Genomic DNA, 20,862 nt, shown 5'->3' on the forward strand with positions numbered 1-20,862 from the left:
CGCTATGTACTCCATCATCGACACCTCTTCGACTACGTCTTCTTCGAGTCAGGTTAGCTCCCGCTGTCCACTTGCCGATCCTCTAGGCATCAAAGGTGGAGAGTGCGTTGTTCTAGTCTGGTTAGGTGTTTTTGTCGTGTTTTGAGGTGTTTGGTTCAGGGGCGCGGTCTGTGTACTCTGTGTCCGTCTTCTTCGCCATTGTCTGGCTTGAATTTGGGTAAGGCGAGTTGTCGTTGGTGTTGTCACGATGGATGTTGGTGCTAACCTCTAGAGGTAGCATGTTGCCGTACGATGTTGTATCAGCCGTCTTGGTTCTTTTTATTATTTAATATATACTTCATCAGTTCTTAAGTAATTATAATTGAAAAGATCTAGTCTATTTTTTTTAACTACAATTATTTAAATAAAAAAAGTAGTAGTCGTACGCTGGTGGGTATTGAAAAAAGAAATACTCTACGAAACAAAGGGAATAAAATAGGTATGTTGAATGTGGGCGGGGCGGCACGCGGCAGTCTTCCCCAATAAAGTCCTCTCTCCTCCTCCGCCGGAATCCTTCGCCTCTTTTCCTCGTCGGCCTCCTTCTCCCATCTTCTGGTGCCCGTCCCATGCGGACGTGGTTCCCTCTGTTGGAAAGCAAGGGTTGTTCGCTAGTTTGCTTGTATTCTTTTGTTCGTCTTTGCTCTCGTCTTTTTCTTTGTTTTCAAGAATCGAATCCAACGAAGTTTTTCCCTCTTAAGACCAATCTCAGCTGACCCTATCCAAGCCGCCCTCAGCTAATACCACCAGCACCAGTTCATTTTTTCGAAATAAGCCGGGGATTCCACCATGCCCCGCGGCAAGTCCGCCTCCGGCGGCAGCTTGTTCTACCGGAGGAAGCACTCATGGCGCCGCGATGAGTTAGTGAGCAGGAGCACCCTGCACCTGGTGAGCATGCCTACTTCATCATCCCCCGTCAATTTCTGTCAGTTGCCACTTGCCACTTGCCCGTCGGAATCGGCCTGCAGAGATTGTTTCTTTGTGCGTATTGGGGAGGTGGCAAAATTGGAATATTTGGGTCATTCGACATTCTCTAAGTCAACAGCATTTTGTTGGTATATTTTAGTCTGCTATGTTGCTGATTATTATGGTCGCATTGAATATTCAGAGTCCTTCTATTTTTTGTGTATTTTGATGACATGTTTTCTGTATTGCTGTGAATATTCATAAGTTGTGATTGTACTAAAATGATTTATCAGGCTTTATGTAGTCAAGATATCAGATTTCATGACTAAGGCATCACAGACTCATGAGAGAGTTCTTTTTATTCGGAAAGGAGTTGTTGTTAGTTTTTGGCAAAACATGTGGCATCATTCCCAGAATATGATAGGGATTTGTAAGATCATATAGTTGCAACAGGCTGCTGTTGTTACTGGTCTCATTATTCTGATGTTTCTTTTTTTACTTTTATGGCAACACCTGCAGCTGGACTTCGATGACGGTACACCACCAGAACATGCTTGGAGAAGAAAATTAAGTAGCCACGCTAATAGACTGAAGGAGTTCAATGTTACGTTCAGAGAAGCATTTAAAATGGTACGAAAAATGCAATTGTCAAACAGAGGTACTAACTGTCCGTGTTGTCACTCTTCTGAGGTCTTGAGGAAGATGTCTAAATTATGTTTTCTCCTTGACCATCAGATGAAGCTTGGTCTCCGGCTTTGGTCATATGTTCGAGAAGAAGCTTCTCATGGAAGGGTAATGCATCTAAATTCACGTAATTTTGTATTATAAGAAAGACACCGAGAAGGCTCAGAATAAAACCCCCAAAACAAGACCAATCCAAACAAATGAAAGAAAACTATACAAAAGAAAAGAACATTGAAACAAAGAATATAAATTTCTGATCACGGCAAAACTGTAGAGCAGCTGCTGACACGGGTCCCTGGTCTTGGGGGCTGATGTATCAAGAGCCTGCTTATTGTGCATTTCATATTACTAAATGTTCTATGTAAGGAAAACCTTGTTACATTCAAGTGTACCTTTATTTATTGACTCCTTTTAACACGAATATTTATCAATTTTCAGAAAGCACCGATTGATCCATTCACGAGAGAGAGCAGCAAACCATCAGCCTCACAAGGAGTACCCCTTGGTGGGATGGGGTGTGTGTACCTCATGATGATAAACTTCACAAACATGCCTCCATTATTTCTGTTGCCAACATTCACTCCCTATTTATAATGTATTCCCCTTTTCAGGACTGGTAGCATATCAAGAGGTTTTAGAGGGGAGTTCAAGCATTGGCAAATAACTCCTGGTTCATGTGATATGTCACCAGTGATGGAAAACCAATTTTCGGTGACTGGCCTTTTACCCTGCTAAAACATGCTATATCCTCAAATATTTACCTTTTTCTCTGTTTCATGTACATGTTTGGTCATGAAGAAAGGTTGACTTAGGACAAAGCTAGAACTTCTAATAATTTGGAACAGAGGGGGTAGTTTATATTATTTTTCTTCCCCTCATATTATCCTTTGGAATGGTTGTTTGGAATATGATACTTCATGGTGTTCTCAGCCAACAAACAGTAGATCATTATTGAGAACCCTCTGTTATGTTAGCCACTAGGTAGATAGATCATTGATGCACTGCTAGATAAGCAAAAATATACTAATGTCCTAATTGTTTGTTACATATTGAAAATGGCATCATGATTTTGGATTGGTGAGGTTTGATGAAAGCTCACTTGTTGCATATTAAAAACAAATGCCCTTGAAGATTATTCTGCCTCATGTGTTAAGTAAGTTTTTTTTCGTGATCATGCGTGTTACAGAAGCTTTGTGATGTATCTTTATCTACACTCTTAAGTTCTCTACAAGTGTAAACCAAGCAGTGCATGATTTTGCTAGAAGTACAATTTATTACCTAAAACACACCTCTCATTTTATTTATTCATTCTGTTCCTAATTTACCGCAGATCTTTATAACTAGAGAAGGAGGAAGCAAAAAGTACTCCTCAGTTTTAGCTCCTGGTCAGCATGATGGTTTAAAGTATGATTCTTTTTATCCTGTCAGACAACACATTCTTGATTTCGTGATTTTTCTCTCTATTGATGTTCTGCCTAATGGATGCAAATATGGAATGTTCTCTTTGGTTTTCGTATGTAAGAATATATATAGCAGTCATGACACAGTACAAGAACAACAACGCCTTTCAGTTCCAAACAAGTTGAGTAGGCTAGAGTTGAAACCCATAAGATCTGGAAACCTAGTCATGATTCTGGCACATGGATAGCTAACTCCATGCACCCCTGTCCATGGCTAGTTCAATGGTGATACTCAATTCCTTCAGGTCTCTCCTTAGGGACTCCTCCCATGTCATGTTTGGTCCACCCTGATCTCTCTTGGTATTATCAACACACTTTATTCCCCACTATGCACCGACGCTTCTGGAGGCCTGCATTGTATATGCCCAAACATCCCAGTCGATATCGGACAAGCTTGTATTAAATTGGTGCTATCCCAACTCTATCACGGATATCACCATTCCATACCTGATCCTTTCTTGTGTGGCCACATATCCATCTCAGCATTGCGCATCTCCGCCAGACCTAACTGTTGGACATGTCTTCTTTTAGTTGACCAACATTCTGCATGATACAACATCGCAGGTTGAACCGTCGTCCTATAGATACTGCCTTTTAGCTTTCATGGCACTCTCTTGTCAGAGACGACACTAGAAGATTGGCGGCACTTCATCCATCCGACTTTGATTCGATGGCTTACATCTTCATCGATATCACCATCCTTCTACAATATTGACCCCAAATATCTAAAGGTGTCCTGCTGAGGTACCATCTGCCCATCAAGGCTAACCTCCTCCTTGTGCGTAGTAACCAGTTTTAGTTCTACTAAGCCTGAAAGCTTTAGGTTCCAACGCCTGTTTTCACAACTCTAAATTTATATTAACCCCGGTCCAACCATTGTCAACTAGCACCACATCATCTGGAAAGAGCATTGGTAGAGGCTACGGTTCTACCAGGTCCCGGACGTAGGTTGTAGGGGTGGAAGTGCGGGCTGCGAGATTGGGGACGCCGGCGCCGGCGGTTGGGCGCCGTCGCGGCGTGAGAGAGAGAGAGAGAGAGGCGGCTAGGGTTTGGGGCTCCCGTCTCCTGAGGGAGACGACAACATAATACTGTTTATTGTCTGCTTAATATCGAAGGGGTACATGTGTTTATATAGGAGGACAGCCTTCACTAAACCCTAGATAACTTGGACTCTAATATAACTTGGACTCTAAGATAGGTAAGATAACTTGGGCTAAGCCCGTAATTAACCCTGCCCATTGGGCCTCCTCCGTTGGTACGTTGTACCGGTCATAACATCTCTCCCCGCCTTCTCAAACAGCTCGTCCTCGAGCTGAACATATGGAAACTGCTGGCGGAAATCGTCGAGCTTCTCCCAAGTCGCTTCCTCCTTTGGCAGGCCGGTCCACTATACCAAGACATGCCAGACGCCGTGATGCTGCTGCGCCTGCAGCACCTTCGCCACCTGTGCGGAAGCTGGAAGGAGGCGGCCATCCGAAGTAGGAGGAAGGGCCGGCGTCGCTGCAGGAGGGTCCCCGCGGTAGGCCTTCAGTAAGCCGACATGGAAGACGTCGTGGAGGCGAGAACCAGCTGGCAGCTCCAAGCGGTATGCGAGTGTGCCGACACGCTCCAGCACACGAAAGGGACAGGCGTAGCGAGGTCCCAATTTGCGCTTGGAGCGCGGGTCCAGAGACTGCGTGGTCCTGTGGAGGAGGCGCAGCCACACCCAATCGCCCACCGCGAACTCCGCCTCCGATGATGAGCATCGTAGTACTTTCGAGACAGTTGCTGTGCTTGGAGAAGACGCTGGCGCGCCTCAGCCAGAATGTCGTTGCGGGTGCGGAGTAAGTCGCCCACCGTCTTGGACCGAGTCGTCCCAGGCTCGTAAGGGAGCATCGCCGGAGGTGGGCGCCCGTAGACCACCTCGAAAGGCGTGGTGCGCAGGGCGGAGTGATAGGAGGTGTTGTAGCAGTACTCCACCCACGCCAACCAGTCCACCCAAGCTCGTGGACGATCACCAGTAACACAGCGCAGGTACATGGCGATCACCTTGTTGACCACCTCGGATTGGCCGTCTGTCTGAGGGTGGAACGCCGTGCTCATGCGGAGCTTCACGCCCGCCAGTCGAAAGAGATCCCGCCAGACATGTCCCGTGAACACGGGATCACGATCGCTGACGATGGACGACGAAAAACCGTGGAGGCGGACGATGCCGTCGAAGAAGGCCCGCGCCACGGAGGCGGCTGTATATGGATGACCCAGGGCGATGAAGTGCGCGTACTTGGAGAAGCGGTCAACCACCGTGAGGATGACGGACTTGCCGCCCATCTTGGGAAGGCCCTCGATGAAGTCCATGGAAATATCCGCCCACGCCTGGGAGGGTACGTCCAGCGGCTGCAGTAGACCCGCGGGTCGTAGTGTCTCCGTCTTGTTCCGCTGGCACGTCACGCACGACCGCACCCAGTCGCGGACCACCGCGCCATCACCGGGGATGTAAAAATCAGCACGAAGACGATGGAGAGTCTTTTGCACGCCCTCGTGCCCTGCAGAGTGCGCCAAGGTCAGGACCTGGTGGCGCAGGTCGCCATGGTCGGGCACGAAGATGCGGCGGCCATGTAGGAGCAGCCCCTCATCCAAGCGCCAGGGCGCGTCCAGCTCGCCGGCGTCAAGGCGCTGGCGCAGGCCCTGCGCGCCCGCGGCCGTCGAAGTTGCCCGGCGAATGTCGTCGATGAAGGCGAAAGATGGCCCGGAGCGGATGCACATGATAGTGCCAGCCATGGCGACGTCGTCTGCGACATTCTCAGTGTCGCGGCGGGACAAGGCGTCGGCGACCGTGTTGAGACGGCCGGGGCGGTACTCGACGATGAAGTTGAAGCCGAAGAGCTTGCTGATCCACTGGTGCTGCGGAACTGCGGAGAGGCGCTGGTCCAACAAGAACTTGAGGCTGTAGTGGTCCGTGCGCACATGGAATGACCGGCCCCAAAGATAAGGCCGCCAGTGGCGCACCGCCTGAACCAGCCCAATAAACTCGCGCTGGTAGGCCGCGAGCTTGTGATGGCGAGCGGCGAAGGGGCGGCTGAAGAAGGCGAGCGGTCCCTCGCCCTGGTGGAGGACGGCGCCGAAGCCGATGCCAGAGGCGTCGCAGTCCACCATGAACGGCATATCAAAGTCCGGCATCTGGAGGACGGGTCCCGTCGTAAGCGCCCGCTGGAGAGCCTGGAATGCCGTAGTCGCCTCCTCGTCCCAGGAGAAGGCGTCGCGTCGAAGGAGACGCGTCAGTGGCGCGGCGATGAGGCCGAAGTCCCGGATGCACTTCCGGTAGTAGCCGGCGAGGCCCAAGAAGCCGCGGAGCGCCCGCGGTGACCGCGGGGTCAGCCACGCGGCGACGGCGACGACCTTGTCCGCGTCCATCGCTACCCCGTCCGCCGAGATGACGTGCCCCAGGTACGCGACGGAGGTCGTGCCGAATGAGCACTTCGAGCGCTTGACGTGAAGACGATGCGCTCGAAGCTCGTTGAAGATGATGGCCACGTGTTGTAGGTGCTCCGCCCAAGATGCACTGTAGATAAGAATGTCATCAAAGAAAACAAGCACAAAGCAGCGCAAGTATGGGCTGAGCACGTGGTTCATCAGGGCCTGGAAGGTCGCCGGCGCGTTGGAGAGACCGAACGGCATCACCAGGAACTTGAAGTGGCCATGGTGAGTGCGGAATGCCGTCTTCTCGATGTCGTCAGGGTGCATGCGCACCTGATGGTAGCCCGAGCGAAGGTCGAGCTTGGTGAAGAAGCGCGCTCCGTGTAGCTCGTCCAAGAGCTCATCCACGACGGGGATGGGGAACTTGTCCTTGGACGTCAGTGCGTTGAGGGCGCGGTAGTCGATGCAGAAGCGCCATGTGCCGTCGGGCTTGCGCACAAGGAGCACCGGGGCGGAGAACGGCGATGTCGAAATCCGGATGATGCCCTGCGCGAGCATGACCGCCACCTGACGCTCGAGCTCGTCTTTCTGCAGCTGAGGGTACCGGTACGGACTCACGGCGACAGGTGCCGTGTCCGGCAGTAGGTGGATGCGGTGGTCACAGGGCCGCGTGGGAGGGAGGCCCTGTGGCTCGTCGAAGATGTCGTTGTGCTGCTGCAGGAGGTCGGCCAGGAGGGGATGCGCCTCGTCCAGTGCGGCCGCCATCAATTGGAGCTGCGGAGTCGCGGCGTCAGAGCCGCCGATGCCTGTCCACTGAATTCGACGGCCGCCCTCGCGTCAGAAGATGAGGGACAACACATCGAGGTCCCAAAGGATGGGGCCGAGAGTGGACAGGAAGTCGATGCCGAGGATGAAGTCGTAGCAGCCCAGGTCGATGCGGACGCAGTCGATGGAGAACGGCTCGTCGCCGATGAGGACGGGAACCTGCCGCGCCACCCCCTGGCAAGCAAGGCGGCCCCCGTTGGCGACTGTGACGCTGAACTTCTCCGAGCCCGCCGGTTGGAGTGCGAGGCGGCGCATGGCGTCTCCGGACAGGAAGTTGTGCGTCGAACCCGTGTCCACGAGCGCCGTGAGACGCTCCCCGTTGATCGTCACCGGAAGCAGCACCGTCTTTGCCGTCTTGATGCCAGCCATGGCATGAAGGGAGACGACGAAGGCGGTCGCGTCGACCGGCCCGTAGGTCGTGACGCCGGCCTCGGAGAGTGTGGTGGCGTCGAGCTCTGCGGTGAGGGCCTCCACCTCCGCGTCATCGACGGTCTCCAAGTAGAACAGGCGGGCGCACGTATGACCCGGCGCATACGGCTCGTCGCAGTTGAAGCACAGGCCCTTGCGGCGCCGCTCGAGCTGCTCGACCGACGTCAAGCGCCGGAAGGTGCGTGTTGACGCGGGGGCAGCCGCAGTAGCGGCTGGCAGGGCGGGGCGTGTCGAGGTGGCGGCCGCCGGGGCAGGGCGGGTCGGGGGACGCGTGCCGCGGCCCGGGAATGCCTGCTGCAGGGCGTTGGTGCGCTGCTCGTACGCGCGTGCGTAATACATGGCCGTCTGCAGGTCCTGGGGGTCGCGCATCTCAACGTCGATGCGGATGTGGTCGGGAGGGCCGCCGACGAAAAGCTCGGCGCGTTGGCGAGCCGTGACGTCAGGCGCATGTCAGGCCAACGTCTGGAAGCGGTCGGCGAAGACCTGCACCGAGGTGGTGAAGGGAAGGCGACCGAGCTCGGCCAAGCGGCTCCCACGTAGGGGGGGGGGGGCGAACCGGAGGAGACACAGGTCGCGAAAGCGCTCCCACGGAGGCATCCCGCCCTCGTCCTGCTCGAGGGCGTAGTACCACGTTTGGGCGGCGCCACGGAGGTGGTAGGAGGCGATCCACGTGCGGTCGGACGCCATGGTCTGCTGCTCCCTGAAAAACTGGTCGCACTGATTGAGCCAGTTCAGGGGGTCGACGGTGCCGTCGTAGGTGGCGAACTCCAGCTTGGTTAAGCGGGGCGGCTGCTGCACGTGTGGCGAGGCCGCGTAGGTGCCCTCGTGACGACCCAACGCGGCGGAAGGAGAGTGCTGCGGCACCACAGAGCTCCCGGCGTACGGGTCTGTGTACCCGCCGAACCCCTCGAAGGTGGGGGCGGGTGGCTGCAACACCGTCGGCTGTAGCGGCGCCGTCGTGTAGGTCGGCGTGTCGATCCACGTCGGTAGCGGGGACGGCGACGGCGGCCACCGGACCTGGGTGATCGGCAGGCCCTGGGGCGCGACAGTGGCCGGGGGCGGTGGCGCGAAGGGCGCCGCCGGCGGAGGCGGTGGTGGCGGGGTTGCGTACGGAGCCTGGAGGAAAGTCCGGAGGTTCGAGACCGCCAGGTTGAGGTCGCGGATCGTCGAGGACATCTCCGCCGGGGAGAGGACGTGGGCGGGTTCGGCCGCTAGGGCCGCGGTACCGGAGGTGGCCGGCGGCGGCGAGTGGTGCGGCGGCGGCGGCTGCTGCGAGGTGGCGGGGAAGGCGGTGGTGGCGGCGGCGGCGGTGGTGGGAAGGTCCGACAAACTCATCGAACCCAAGCTACCTGATACCAAATTGGTAGAGGCTAGGGTTCTACCAGGTCTCGGACGTAGGTTGTAGGGGTGGAAGTGCGGGCTGCGAGATTGGGGACGCCGGCGCCGGCGGTTGGGCGCCGTCGCGGCGTGAGAGAGAGAGAGAGAGAGGCGGCTAGGGTTTGGGGCTCCCGTCTCCTGAGGGAGACGACAACATAATACTGTTTATTGTCTGCTTAATATCGAAGGGGTACATGTGTTTATATAGGAGGACAGCCTCCACTAAACCCTAGATAACTTGGACTCTAAGATAGGTAAGATAACTTGGGCTAAGCCCGTAATTAACCCTGCCCATTGGGCCTCCTCCGTTGGTACGTTGTACCGGTCATAACAAGCATACACCATGTGATATTTCTTTATATATCCCTTGTGACCTCATCCACCACCGAATCAAAAAGATAAGGGCTCAACGTTAACCCTTGGTGCAGTCCTATTTTAATAGGGAAGTCATCAATGCCGCCATCACTTGTTCGAATACTTGTCACAACATTGTTTTACATGTCCTTGATGAGGGTAATGTACTTTGTTGGGACTTCCCGTTTCTCCGAGGCCCACCACATGACATTTTGTGGTATCTTATCGTAGGCCTTCCAAGTCAATGAACACAATATGTTGGTCCTTCTTTTGCTCCCTGTATCTCCATAAGTTGTTGTACGAAGAAAATAGCTTTCGTGGTCGACCTCCTAGGCATGAAGCCAAACTATTTTTTCGTCATGCTTGTCATTCTTCTAAAGTGGTGCTCAATGATTCTCCCATAGCTTCATTGTATGGCTCATCAATTTAATTCCACAATAATTAGTACAATTTTGAACATCCTCCTAATTCTTGAAGATTGGTACTAATATACTCCGCCTCCATTCTTGGGGCATCTTGTTTGATCAAAAAATGAGGTTGAAAAGCTTAGTTAGGCATACTATCGCTATGTCTCCAAGGCATCTCCACACCTCAATGGGGATATAATCAGGGCCCATGGCTTTGCTTCCTTTCATCATTTTTGAAGCCTCCGTGATCTCACGACTCCTAGATTGGTCACACAAAGAATCGATTAGTATCATCGAAGGAGTCATCCAGCTCAATGGCAAAGCTCTCATTCTTTCCGTTCAACAATTTGTCGAGGTACTCTCGCAATCTATTCTTGATCTACTTGTCCTTCACCAAAAGTCGATCGGCTCCATTTTTGATGCATTTGACTTGGTTGACATAACTCGTCTTTCTCTCTCGGATTTTGGCCATCTTATAGATGTCCCGTTCGCCTTACCTTGTGTTTAAACACTGGTAGAGTCCTCATACGTCTGATCCCTTTCTTCACTCACCGCTTGCTTTGCGTTCTTTGTCACCTTGTACTTCTCTATGTTGTCTGCACTCCTATCGAGGTGTAGGCGTCTGAAACAATCGTTCTTTAACTTAATAGCCTTTTGGACCATCTTGGTTCCACCACCAGGTATCTTTAGCTTCGCTTCTACTTCCCCTGGTCACCCCAAATTCCTCTGAAGCCACCTTCCGAACGCAAGTCGTAATCTTCATCCACATATTGTCTGCATCACCCCCTTCCTCCCATGAACCCTCCTTAATAGCCCTCTCCTTAAAACCTTGAGTTGCCTCCTCCACCCTTGAGCTTCCACCACTTGGTTGTAGCGACTTTGGCACTTATCCCTCTAGATGCGTATCCGGAAGCGGAAGTCAGTCACACCAAACTTATGTTGAGGGACAACACTCTCTCCAGGTACCACCTTACAATCTAGGCAAGCACACATGTCTTCTCTTCTCTCGAGGAAGAAATAAATTTGGCTAGAATGTTGGCCCCTATTAAAAGTCACTTGATGGGATTCCCTCTTTTTAAAAGGGTGTTAGCTACGATCATGTCGTAGGCTAAAGTAAAGCTTAAGATATCCTCTCCTTGATTCCTGTTGCCATAACCAAAGCCCCTATGCACCCCTTCAAAACCCCCTCCCCTCTTGACATCTACCACTTCATACTTGAGGCTCTTGTAGATCAAAACGCCTATCCCATTTTTGTTTGTAGTTGTCCCTGTGTACCACAACTTGAAGCCAATATCCTCCACCTCCATTCTTTTGTCTCTTCCATTTGGTTTCTTGTACACATAGGATGTCAACACCTCTCCTCGCTGCTGTATCAACTAAGGGCCAGTTCTTTTGGTGGCTTTTTTGAGCTTCTAGAATAAGCTGCCCCCTACCTAGCTTATTCTAGAAGCCCAACCAAAAATATTTTTTTAGAAACCTATTAGTCAAGTCTTAATTAGTAGACTTCTAAATAAATAAATTTGATTGGGCTTCTAGAATAAGCTGGGAAGGGGTAGCTTATTCCAGCTTATTCTAGAAGCCAGCAAAAGAACTGGCCCTAACTCCTGTAACTTACCCGCCAGGGACCCTACAATCTACATTCCAACTATCTAAGCGGATCCTACTTGGCTCGGCTAGCTTCCTTACCCTTCGCACTGGTTGAGTCAAACGCGAAGGTCCTTGCTCACTTTTCACTACACTCGGGTGTCGATGTAGCACGCGCCACTAAGGATGCGACTACCCGATGCTTGGTCACTTGTCACCGTATCCAGATCAAGATACGACGCACCACCAAGGGGTGACGGCCTGGCCCTTACCCATTTAACACCACATCCAGGTTCAGATATGGCGCGCCGCAAAGAGGGTTACGCCCTTACGAAGTCCTTTTGGGTTTCATCTCCATAAGAGTGGCTTTGTTTTGACGTTGGCTCACCAAGCCTATCACAACCCTCCTCCTTTACTGGGGCTTGGGACTGGTTATGTTGAGACAGCATAGGTGGAGTTAGTCATGAAACAGTCTATTATAAAAAATAATTTTGTAATTATTGAATGAATCTGCGCCAGTCTTTAGACTATTTTTGTCAATTATATGGACCATACAGACAAGCATAATCCGCCTTTTTTGTGGGTTCTACTTTCTACTCCCTCCGTACCATAATATATGACGTTTTAGCAGTTCATTTGAGCTGCTAAAACGTCATATATTATGATACGGAGGTAGTAGCTTCTAATATCAGTTGTATCGTAAATACTTGACTGATCATTTTATGTTTGTTGATTCAGAAAATCTAGCGATGATGGCATATCATCCTGGGATTGGAAATTAAGGGGTGATCGTTCAACATACCATGCTTTGTTTCCTCGAGCATGGACTGTTTATGATGGTAATGCTACTCATTTATTTTAGTAAGAAATCACTCCAAGCAGTAAGACGGACATCATGATAAAAAAATTGCTCCAGTTTCCTTATCTTATGACTCATAGGTCATAGTTTTTAGTTGGACATGCACAATACCTTACATCTGTCTATTATATATTATATATACTAAAAGCACAATATGGTAGAAAATAGAGAGTTATACTAGAAATTTCTGCAAAAAAAGCAAAACATCTGATCTTTGATCTGGTGAACCGTCTCTTTATTAGTAGATCACAACCGTTCGATCTATATATGTACCTAAACAGATCACACCCATTAGATCAACACAAATGTACCTAAATGATCGTACCCATTAGATCTAGTACATAAGCATGCCTAAACAGATCCCATCTGTTAGATCTGTATAAACATACGTACGATTCTTCGTAATTGTGCCTAAATATATCACACCTATAGATCTTCATAACTGTACCTATGCAAGATCATAACTGGTAGATTGTGTAATTATATAACTACATTGTACCTAGAGTCCTACACAGATCATAGCAGGTATATTTTGTAACTATAGCTACATAAATCACAAACGATACATCATCATAGTTGCATTTTGGAAAATCTCACATGCAAAAATAGTTTTAAGCGCACATGTTAATTATTATTAGTTGAACTATAAACAATAGTACATGCATGCTGCATGTTATTTAAATAACTTAGACCCCACCACATACACTAATGATGTTCAATGGATACATGACTCCCATAAAAATATAGTAAAAAGTTCCTTTTACCATCTTATGCTCTGTAAATAATTAGACTACCGACAACATACAAATTCTTTAGGACGATACACTAAAAAGGTGTTTGGAAAGTTATTAGGCCCTAGCATGAGCATTGGCGAAGGAGTGTGTAAACGTTGATTACTAGAACCTAAGGACTGAAGGTTGAGGGTGCTGGTCGTTGATTTGTTAAAAACATTGTTTTAGTTATAAGAGAAGGATCCAATTGTATAAGCAAAATCTCAGTGCAAGCATAATTCGAGGAGGATATGAACAGAAGCAGATAAAATGACATAGGGCAAATAACATGTCGTTTTAGACATGCATACAGGCCTGCGCTAGCGACCATATGATGATTGATCTATCAGGTCTGCAGATTGCGGGTTAGTTTGGTTGGTGTCATCCACACCTACGGTATAAACAGGTTATTGAGAAAAAACAATATCATTAGCTTTTTCTAAATATTTTACGATTATTTTGTTATTTCTTAGCAACATAATCATATCTTCATATACAAAATGAAGGTTGAAGTTACCGCTTAGGACTGTATCCATGTCTAAAACGACGTGTTATTTGCAATGAAGGGGGTAAATGCAGGATTTTTTTTGTATAAGAAAACAAAATACTAAACACTTTCGCCACTAAAATATAAACCATTAAGTGCTTTTAGTATGAATTAGAGGCATGTCATTAAAGGTACGTGCTAATGAGACTTACAAGTTCTTATCCGTTTGATTTAAAAGGTGAACCTGATCCTGAATTGAAATTATCTTGCCGTCAAATATCTCCATTTATTCCCCACAACTACGAAGAGAGTAGTCTCCCAGTCTCCGTTTTTGTCTACACTGTAAGTTCTTCATTACTTGTAGGGGCAATATTTATTATCGCACAATATCGACTTAATGTTTCACATGTCTGAAATTTGAACTCCTCGTTTTTAAGCTTGTATGCAGAGCTCGTGTATGTTTATGGAGAGTGTATACACTGTTAACACACTGAGAGTATCACTGTACATCTGACTACTGTAGCACGACCACCAATTTTACGAGAGAATTTTGATTTCGCATCATGCTTTTTCTTATTAATAACTGCTGCCTTATGTAGTATCTGTAATCTTATGTTTTATGGGTATGAAAATTGTGCAGCTAGTGAATACCGGAAAGGAAAGGGCAAAAGTCAGCCTAGTAATGACCTGGGCGGTAGTAATTGCTACTCTTTTACTCCAATGTTCTTATACAAAATTTCCTTCTGTTTCTTTGATTTAATCATGTTCTGTTCTTGATGCAAACCCAGAACTCTATTGGTGGACTTTCACATCATTCTGGCGGTCATGTAAATGAACCATTCATGTCAGTTGGGCTTCGCTTAATGTTTACAGTTTATGGTATAACTAAAAATATAGTGAAATGATTTGCAATCTGTTTCGTATGCAGTGGAGAAAATGGAATTTCTGGTGTTCTCTTACATCACAAGTAAGTCATCAACTGTCCATAATTGTCTTTTCTATGATCATTTGGCAGATTTCCTTAAGCATTTCTGTGAAGTGCCAACTGCAAACTAAGAGCTTCTAGCTGGTCATTGTTTGCAACAGTATCTCCACACTGGCTTGTTCTGATCGATTTGGAGACAGAGTTTTTTCAGTGACATAACGTATTCTCATCCCTATATTTGTATTAGAAGCACCCACAATCTCTGTCTAAAGAAGCAATAAGTTTTTGCCAGATACATGACGTTCTCTGCATGTTTCTTCTAATCTAATCTAGTTTTTTGCTTATCTAGCAATAATTATCAATTAAAAACGTTGCAGGACTGCCAACAATAATCCTCCAGTAACATTTGCTGTTGCGGCACGTGAAAACCAAAATGTTGATGTCACAGTGTTACCAATTTTTGGGCTTTCTGGAGAAAGTTCAGTCACTGCTAAGGAGATGTGGGGCACAATGGTCCAGGTGATTTTTACTTTTGTCCAACAGTCATTTAGTAGAATGTACCTCTTTTTTGTAGGCTTGGTATTTGGATACTCGTACAAAGAAGTGAAATCATACATTGAACTGATTTGTCTATTTGAAATAACAAAAACTGGCAAAAATATTTGACTGTACTCTGTCTTACCATATGATTGAAAGGGTGGTTGCTTTGACCGAGATAATTTCAATGCTGGCCCCAGCATGCCTTCTATAGTGGGTGATACAGTTTGTGCAGCAGTTTCTGCTTCAACCTGGGTTGAACCACATGGAAGATGTACGGTCGTATTTGCGTTGGCTTGGTCTTCTCCCAAGGTTAAATTTAAGAAGGGAAGTACGTACCAAAGGTAAATTATATTTTGCAAACTTCTTATGTTTGGTGATAATAATGCTAACTTGCTAAGTTTAAATGAGTATGTTGATTCATCTATTCTGAACTTCAAAGCTGTTGTGGACAATGTAGGTGAAAACTTGTATGTTCTGCACATCTCATTAGTTTATCCTCCATCCTTACTGTAGCATTATACTTCATAGAACATAGTGATCGTGATTGTAGAAACTTAAATCCAATTCCGTAGTGTCTACCGTAATTGCTTAATTTATAATTCTGCTACCTTTTCTTAAATTTTCCGTGTTTATTTATCTGAATATATACTAAGATCAATAAGACCAGCTGTTCCATTTGTTTAATAAGGCTTGATTTCGTGCTCTGTTGGCAGGAGATATACGAAATTCTACGGAACGTCTCCAAGATCTGCTATAAACCTGGTGCAAGATGCCTTGATGAGTATGTTTTTGTTTTTAAAAACTGGGGCATAAATTTGGTATATGTTGACTATAGCAGTTAATTTTCTCCTCATACATGAAGATTATGGTTTGGTACTTTGGTTACTCTATTCTGGCGGTGCTCTCTCGGTTGAGATATTTTTCTGGTTAATTTATTACTTCTGAATTTGTCTATTGATTCCCATCCGATTGACAGAGTACAAGCATTGGGAAGAGGAAATCGATAAGTGGCAGACCCCAATTCTCCGTGATGAGAGGCTTCCAGAATGGTACAGTATAATACTTGTGCATGACTTACACTCATAACTATTTCTAAGATTATTAAGGAAATAGTCTACTTTTTACCCCCAATAAGCTATGTTTTTCATAACAAATGCCCTCTTAACCCCCTAATAAACTATGTTTTTCATTGTTGCATCTCGGAGTTCTAATACCGGATCACTTCTCTAGGAGGGCGATTTTAGGAGTCGTCCTCTGTTCTTGTCTACTGGGGCATTATAGGCTACTCTCCCATTTCTTATGTTTGGGTGTATGTCAATCAATTATCTATGTATAAGCCTCCCGGCTGCGTGTCCTGCTTGGCGACCAAGGTGCCATCTTCTCTCCTGGATCTTCCTCATCATGCATGCTAGTTGTTGCAATATTGTGTCCGTTCATCCCACTCGGATGCTTTGAGGTATCTGATTCCAAAAGCTCCACCGAAATCCTAAGACAGCTGATAGTCATATCAGCTATGCATGCCTCATGGGCTGTGATGCAAAGCCGAGTCGGACTGGGTCATATGCCCATCATTGATGGCCCTCGAGATTGGGATGAGAACCGCAGAGGGCCGGGCCGTCTGCCCGCCATCCACAGCCCTAAGATTCGAACTGCTTACCTTTACCACTGACTGAGAGCCCATCGATGATAAAGCCGAAGAAGCCACCACTCTCCGCACCGTTGATGAGGACAGCCGAGACCCTGCCGATGATGCAACATCTTCCATCCTGCCATGGAGATCGCGTCACCGAGGACGACAGGCTCCCGTGGTACCACCTGGAGAGTCCCCTTCCAAAGCCTCAGCTCCGGCAACAATTGCTGCTTCACCATGCACGCTACAGTCGGCGATCTTGCGAACACGCCGTCAGACGCCAACAGCACAACGGTTGGATCGGTGCTGGGCACCATGGGGTCAACGACGAAGCCGCCTCTGAGACAGAGTAGGCAACGGCGAGCGCAGTAAAAATATTTACAGATGGGATCGTCCCTCCACCCCTTCCCCTGATCGTCCCTCCGTTTTTTGCGTTCATAGTCGTTCAAAGTTCAAGGCGGTTAATTATTCAGAAAATTAGTTTCATGGTCAACCTGAGGTGCATCACCAAAGAACTAGCCATGGATAGGGGTGTGTGGAAGCTTGCTATCCATGTGCCAGAACCATGAGTTGGTCGCGAGATCTTATGGGTTTCACCTCTACCCTACCCCCAACTTGTTTGGGACTAAAGGCTTTGTTGTTATTGTTGTTGGTCAAGCTGAGGTGCAATACTCTTTGGCCTTTGGGGGAGTGAGGTGGACAGTTTCCAATTATTAATCACATGGAGTTTGAGCCATCATTTCATATGTCTTTTAGAGAATCTACCTTTTTGTCTATAGCTTTAGCCATGTAAAATAAATATATATTTACGCGCTACATTGTACTTTACTCTTGCAGGTACAAAATTACTCTCTTCAACGAGTTATACTTCCTAGTAGCTGGAGGAACTGTTTGGATTGGTAATCATCTCTCCAGATTCTTGTTCCCGATTTTCCTTTTCTCTCTGTTGATAGGATTTGACTTGGTTGTCTCATCTTGGAATGTCCTTGTCCAGACCTCACCTTCAAGTTAACAACGTCTTTGTAGCACAGTATTTATTTTACATGAACGGAGACATTGCAATACAAATTTGTATTTTCTCCATTCATGAATATTCACGTGAAGTATTCCACATGAACTATCATTCGGTTATTTCTATGTAGAAATAGTTCACTGCAATATTAAGCTGTTTAGAACAAGAAAAAACAAATTCCTCAGGAAATAGTTTTTTTTTTGGAATGAACAAGTTCTTATTGATCTATATAGTACATTTATTTCAAGGCTAAGTTCTTTTGGAACAAAGAAAACTTATTTGATGTGATTGCTTCCACAGTATATTAACACAATACTAAATTAATCTTGTCACTTTAATTGCATCTACTCTCATGAATGGTGACAATGCCAAAAGATATAATTATGCGTATGCTTCTATGATGTAGTTTTGTAATTACTGATCTAGTGGTGTGTACTCCCAGACAGTGATTTGAGTTCAAGTCTACCTGAGGACAGTGATTTGCCACTTCATAACAGAACTTGCAACTCTACAGTTCCACTTATTGGTTCTAGCCAACCTGATTTTGATGACAGAGAAAATGTTGGGAAGTTTTTGTACCTTGAAGGAGTGGAGTACTTCATGTGGTGCACTTACGATGTACACTTCTATGCTTCGTTTGCTCTGTTGGATCTCTTTCCTAAGATTGAGCTGAGTATTCAACGGGACTTTGCTAGAGCTGTTTTGCGTGAAGATAGAACCAGAGTCAAATTTCTTGCTGATGGTACATGGGGCACACGCAAAGTAATTGGTGCTGTTCCCCATGATCTCGGAGCACATGATCCTTGGCATGAATTGAATGCATACAATATACATGATACAAGTAGATGGAAAGATCTGAATCCCAAGTTTGTGCTCCAGGTTTACAGGGATTTTACTGCAACAGACGACATGTCATTTGGCAAGGATGTCTGGCCTGCAGTTTGTACTGCTATGGAATACATTGAACAGTTTGATCGTGATGGTGATAGTATGATTGAGAATGATGGTTTTCCTGATCAAACTTATGATACTTGGACTGTTCTTGGAGTAAGTGCCTATTGTGGTTGTCTTTGGCTTGCTGCCCTTCAAGCTGCAGCCGCAATGGCCCGCAGCCTTGGACATGATGACTACGCTGACAGGTGCATGGTGAAATTTGCAAAGGCTAAGCACGTGTTTGAAGCCAAGTTATGGAATGGGTCATATTTCAATTATGATAGTGGAACAAGTTACAGTAGCCGCTCCATCCAGGCAGATCAGTTGGCTGGACAATGGTACACTGCATCATCTGGCTTGCCACCCCTGTTTGATGAGGACAGAATAAAATGCACGCTTCAGAAAATATTTGACTACAATGTGATGAGGGTGAAAGGAGGACGCATTGGAGCAGTCAATGGTATGCATCCAAATGGGAAGGTAGACGAGACATGTATGCAGTCAAGAGAAATCTGGACTGGAGTAACGTACGGTTTAGCTGCAACGATGCTGCTCCACGGAATGGAGGATCAGGCTTTCACTACAGCACAAGGCATTTTTCTTGCAGGATGGTCTGAAGAGGGCTATGGGTATACCTCTTGTTTCATCACTATATTTTAAAGTTTTACTGTTTCACATATATTTTCTTTTGGTCAGGATCATGCTTTTTAGTGCTGATGGTTACCCTATCTTAAATTGTTAATTCATCTAGTAATGCCTATGGTTTCATTAAATACCACTCGTTCACTGTTTGTTGGATATAATCATATATAGGGTCTCGATTTATTTGAGATGGTTGTTGGATATAAGCTATAAATAGTTAACATATCACTTCAATCAGGTATTGGTTTCAAACTCCGGAAGGATGGACTATTGATGGCCACTATAGATCGCTGATATACATGCGCCCGCTTGCGATATGGGCAATGCAGCATGCGCTGTCTCCTCCAAGGGCGATCCTCGAGGCCCCAAAGGTAAATACAATGGAGAGGGCCTACGTTTCTCCCGGTGCGCTCCAGTTTCTCCAGGATAGCGTCAGGAAGATCACTCCCAAGAGCGGCTGTTTTTGAGCCAATGTGTGTGTGGTTTGTGATTGCTGGTGTGATTAGAGATTTAGCTCAATTGTTCATGTACATGCATATGTAAAAAAAGAAACTCAGAGTTGCAATTTACTTTCCGCAGAGGGAAGGTAATGTGCAACCAATCTTGTCTTGTATATTGTGATTACTGCCAGCGAGCCTAACTCTGTACAGTACTGTACATACATATAGAGTGGAAAAAATACTTCATCTTGTCGACAATGTTGTGTGGTAACATGCCATATCTTACAGATTCACTTAAGAAAGGGATCTGGGCACCTGGCACCACTGGAAATCCAAGTTTAGCCGGGTGTGTGTTTTAATGACCAATTTGATTATATTTGGATCCTATGTCTAACCTAATACTTGTAGGGTTTCTTTTAAGTCATGGAAGTTCATGAACTAATGTTCTTGTTTTCGTTGGAATAAGCAATGTCGACGTCAACATCAGTTTCCTTTCTCTTTCGGGAGCAGAGCTGAAAAAGAGAAATTCCAATGATCATTCCTTCATTAGAATGTCGATTCCTGACAATCACTCTTTGTGATGTTGCGGAACCATGGCACTTAGGATCTCAAGGCAAAGCAACACCTGCGATGCAAGGAATGCTTACATCACAATATCTTATTTTGGTTTCATATCACGGATGTTGGTTTGGGATTTATGGCATTTTAACGAGCAAAATAATTGAATCCCACAAAGGTTTAATCAAATATTGTATGATTTTTTTCCCGGGGTGAAATGTGCGGGGTAATTTGTTGTATGTCAAGATAAATAAGGTAGTGAGTTTCTGGGAAAAATAATATATAGAGCAAGAATTTTTTTGGTCGAAACGGAGGCAAAAAAATTGCCTCAACGATTAAACTAGACAATGCCTTGCGCGTTACCGCGGGAACCTTGTTAAAAAAATATGTAGATAAGTGATAGAAAACCAAAATTAATGCAAAACTAAATATAAAACTTTCTTACATGACGTAATTCCCTGGAAAATAATAATGCATGAGGTGGTATGTTTTGCATGAAAAGATTAACGGAAAAAGTAACTTATGACTCCATTCATGACTTGATGATGTGGTATTGTTGGATGGAGAGGAAAATTAGCTAGTGGGTTGTAGCTATTTAAAAATAGAGGATG

At 46.6% G+C, this 20,862-nt stretch overlaps 1 protein-coding gene across 3 annotated transcripts; it reads left to right on the plus strand.

Annotated features, from left to right (window-relative positions):
- Window positions 1-498: 498 nt before the first annotated feature.
- Window positions 499-19,951, plus strand: LOC123435549 (non-lysosomal glucosylceramidase-like). Of its 3 annotated transcripts, XM_045115578.1 has the most exons (19): window positions 499-639; window positions 738-924; window positions 1,462-1,572; window positions 1,678-1,734; window positions 2,065-2,141; window positions 2,238-2,337; window positions 2,957-3,030; window positions 12,194-12,294; window positions 13,810-13,913; window positions 14,212-14,265; window positions 14,360-14,415; window positions 14,500-14,538; window positions 14,874-15,015; window positions 15,193-15,377; window positions 15,750-15,817; window positions 16,013-16,085; window positions 17,504-17,565; window positions 18,121-19,240; window positions 19,492-19,951. In XM_045115578.1, the coding sequence occupies exons 2-19, from the start codon at window positions 826-828 to the stop codon at window positions 19,718-19,720; spliced, it is 2,751 nt and encodes a 916-aa protein (XP_044971513.1). In that variant the 5' UTR covers window positions 499-639; window positions 738-825; the 3' UTR covers window positions 19,721-19,951. The 3 variants fall into 3 exon arrangements, with proteins under 3 accessions (XP_044971513.1, XP_044971514.1, XP_044971515.1); XM_045115579.1 differs by lacking the exons at window positions 499-639; window positions 738-924 and having other exon boundaries at window positions 1,462-1,600; XM_045115580.1 differs by lacking the exons at window positions 499-639; window positions 738-924; window positions 1,462-1,572; window positions 1,678-1,734 and having other exon boundaries at window positions 2,076-2,143.
- The last annotated feature ends 911 nt before the right edge of the window (window positions 19,952-20,862 follow it).

The sequence above is a fragment of the Hordeum vulgare genome, chromosome 1H (genome assembly GCF_904849725.1).
Source record: "Hordeum vulgare subsp. vulgare chromosome 1H, MorexV3_pseudomolecules_assembly, whole genome shotgun sequence".
Taxonomy (NCBI): domain Eukaryota; kingdom Viridiplantae; phylum Streptophyta; class Magnoliopsida; order Poales; family Poaceae; genus Hordeum; species Hordeum vulgare.

Coding starts and splice junctions, on each gene's coding strand:
- LOC123435549 (XM_045115578.1), top strand. CDS start 826: ATGCCCCGCGGCAAGTCCGCCTCCGGCGGCAGCTTGTTCTACCGGAGG. Junction 925..1,461: donor GCAGGAGCACCCTGCACCTG/GTGAGCATGCCT, acceptor CAACACCTGCAG/CTGGACTTCGATGACGGTAC. Junction 14,416..14,499: donor CATGTAAATGAACCATTCAT/GTCAGTTGGGCT, acceptor TTTCGTATGCAG/TGGAGAAAATGGAATTTCTG.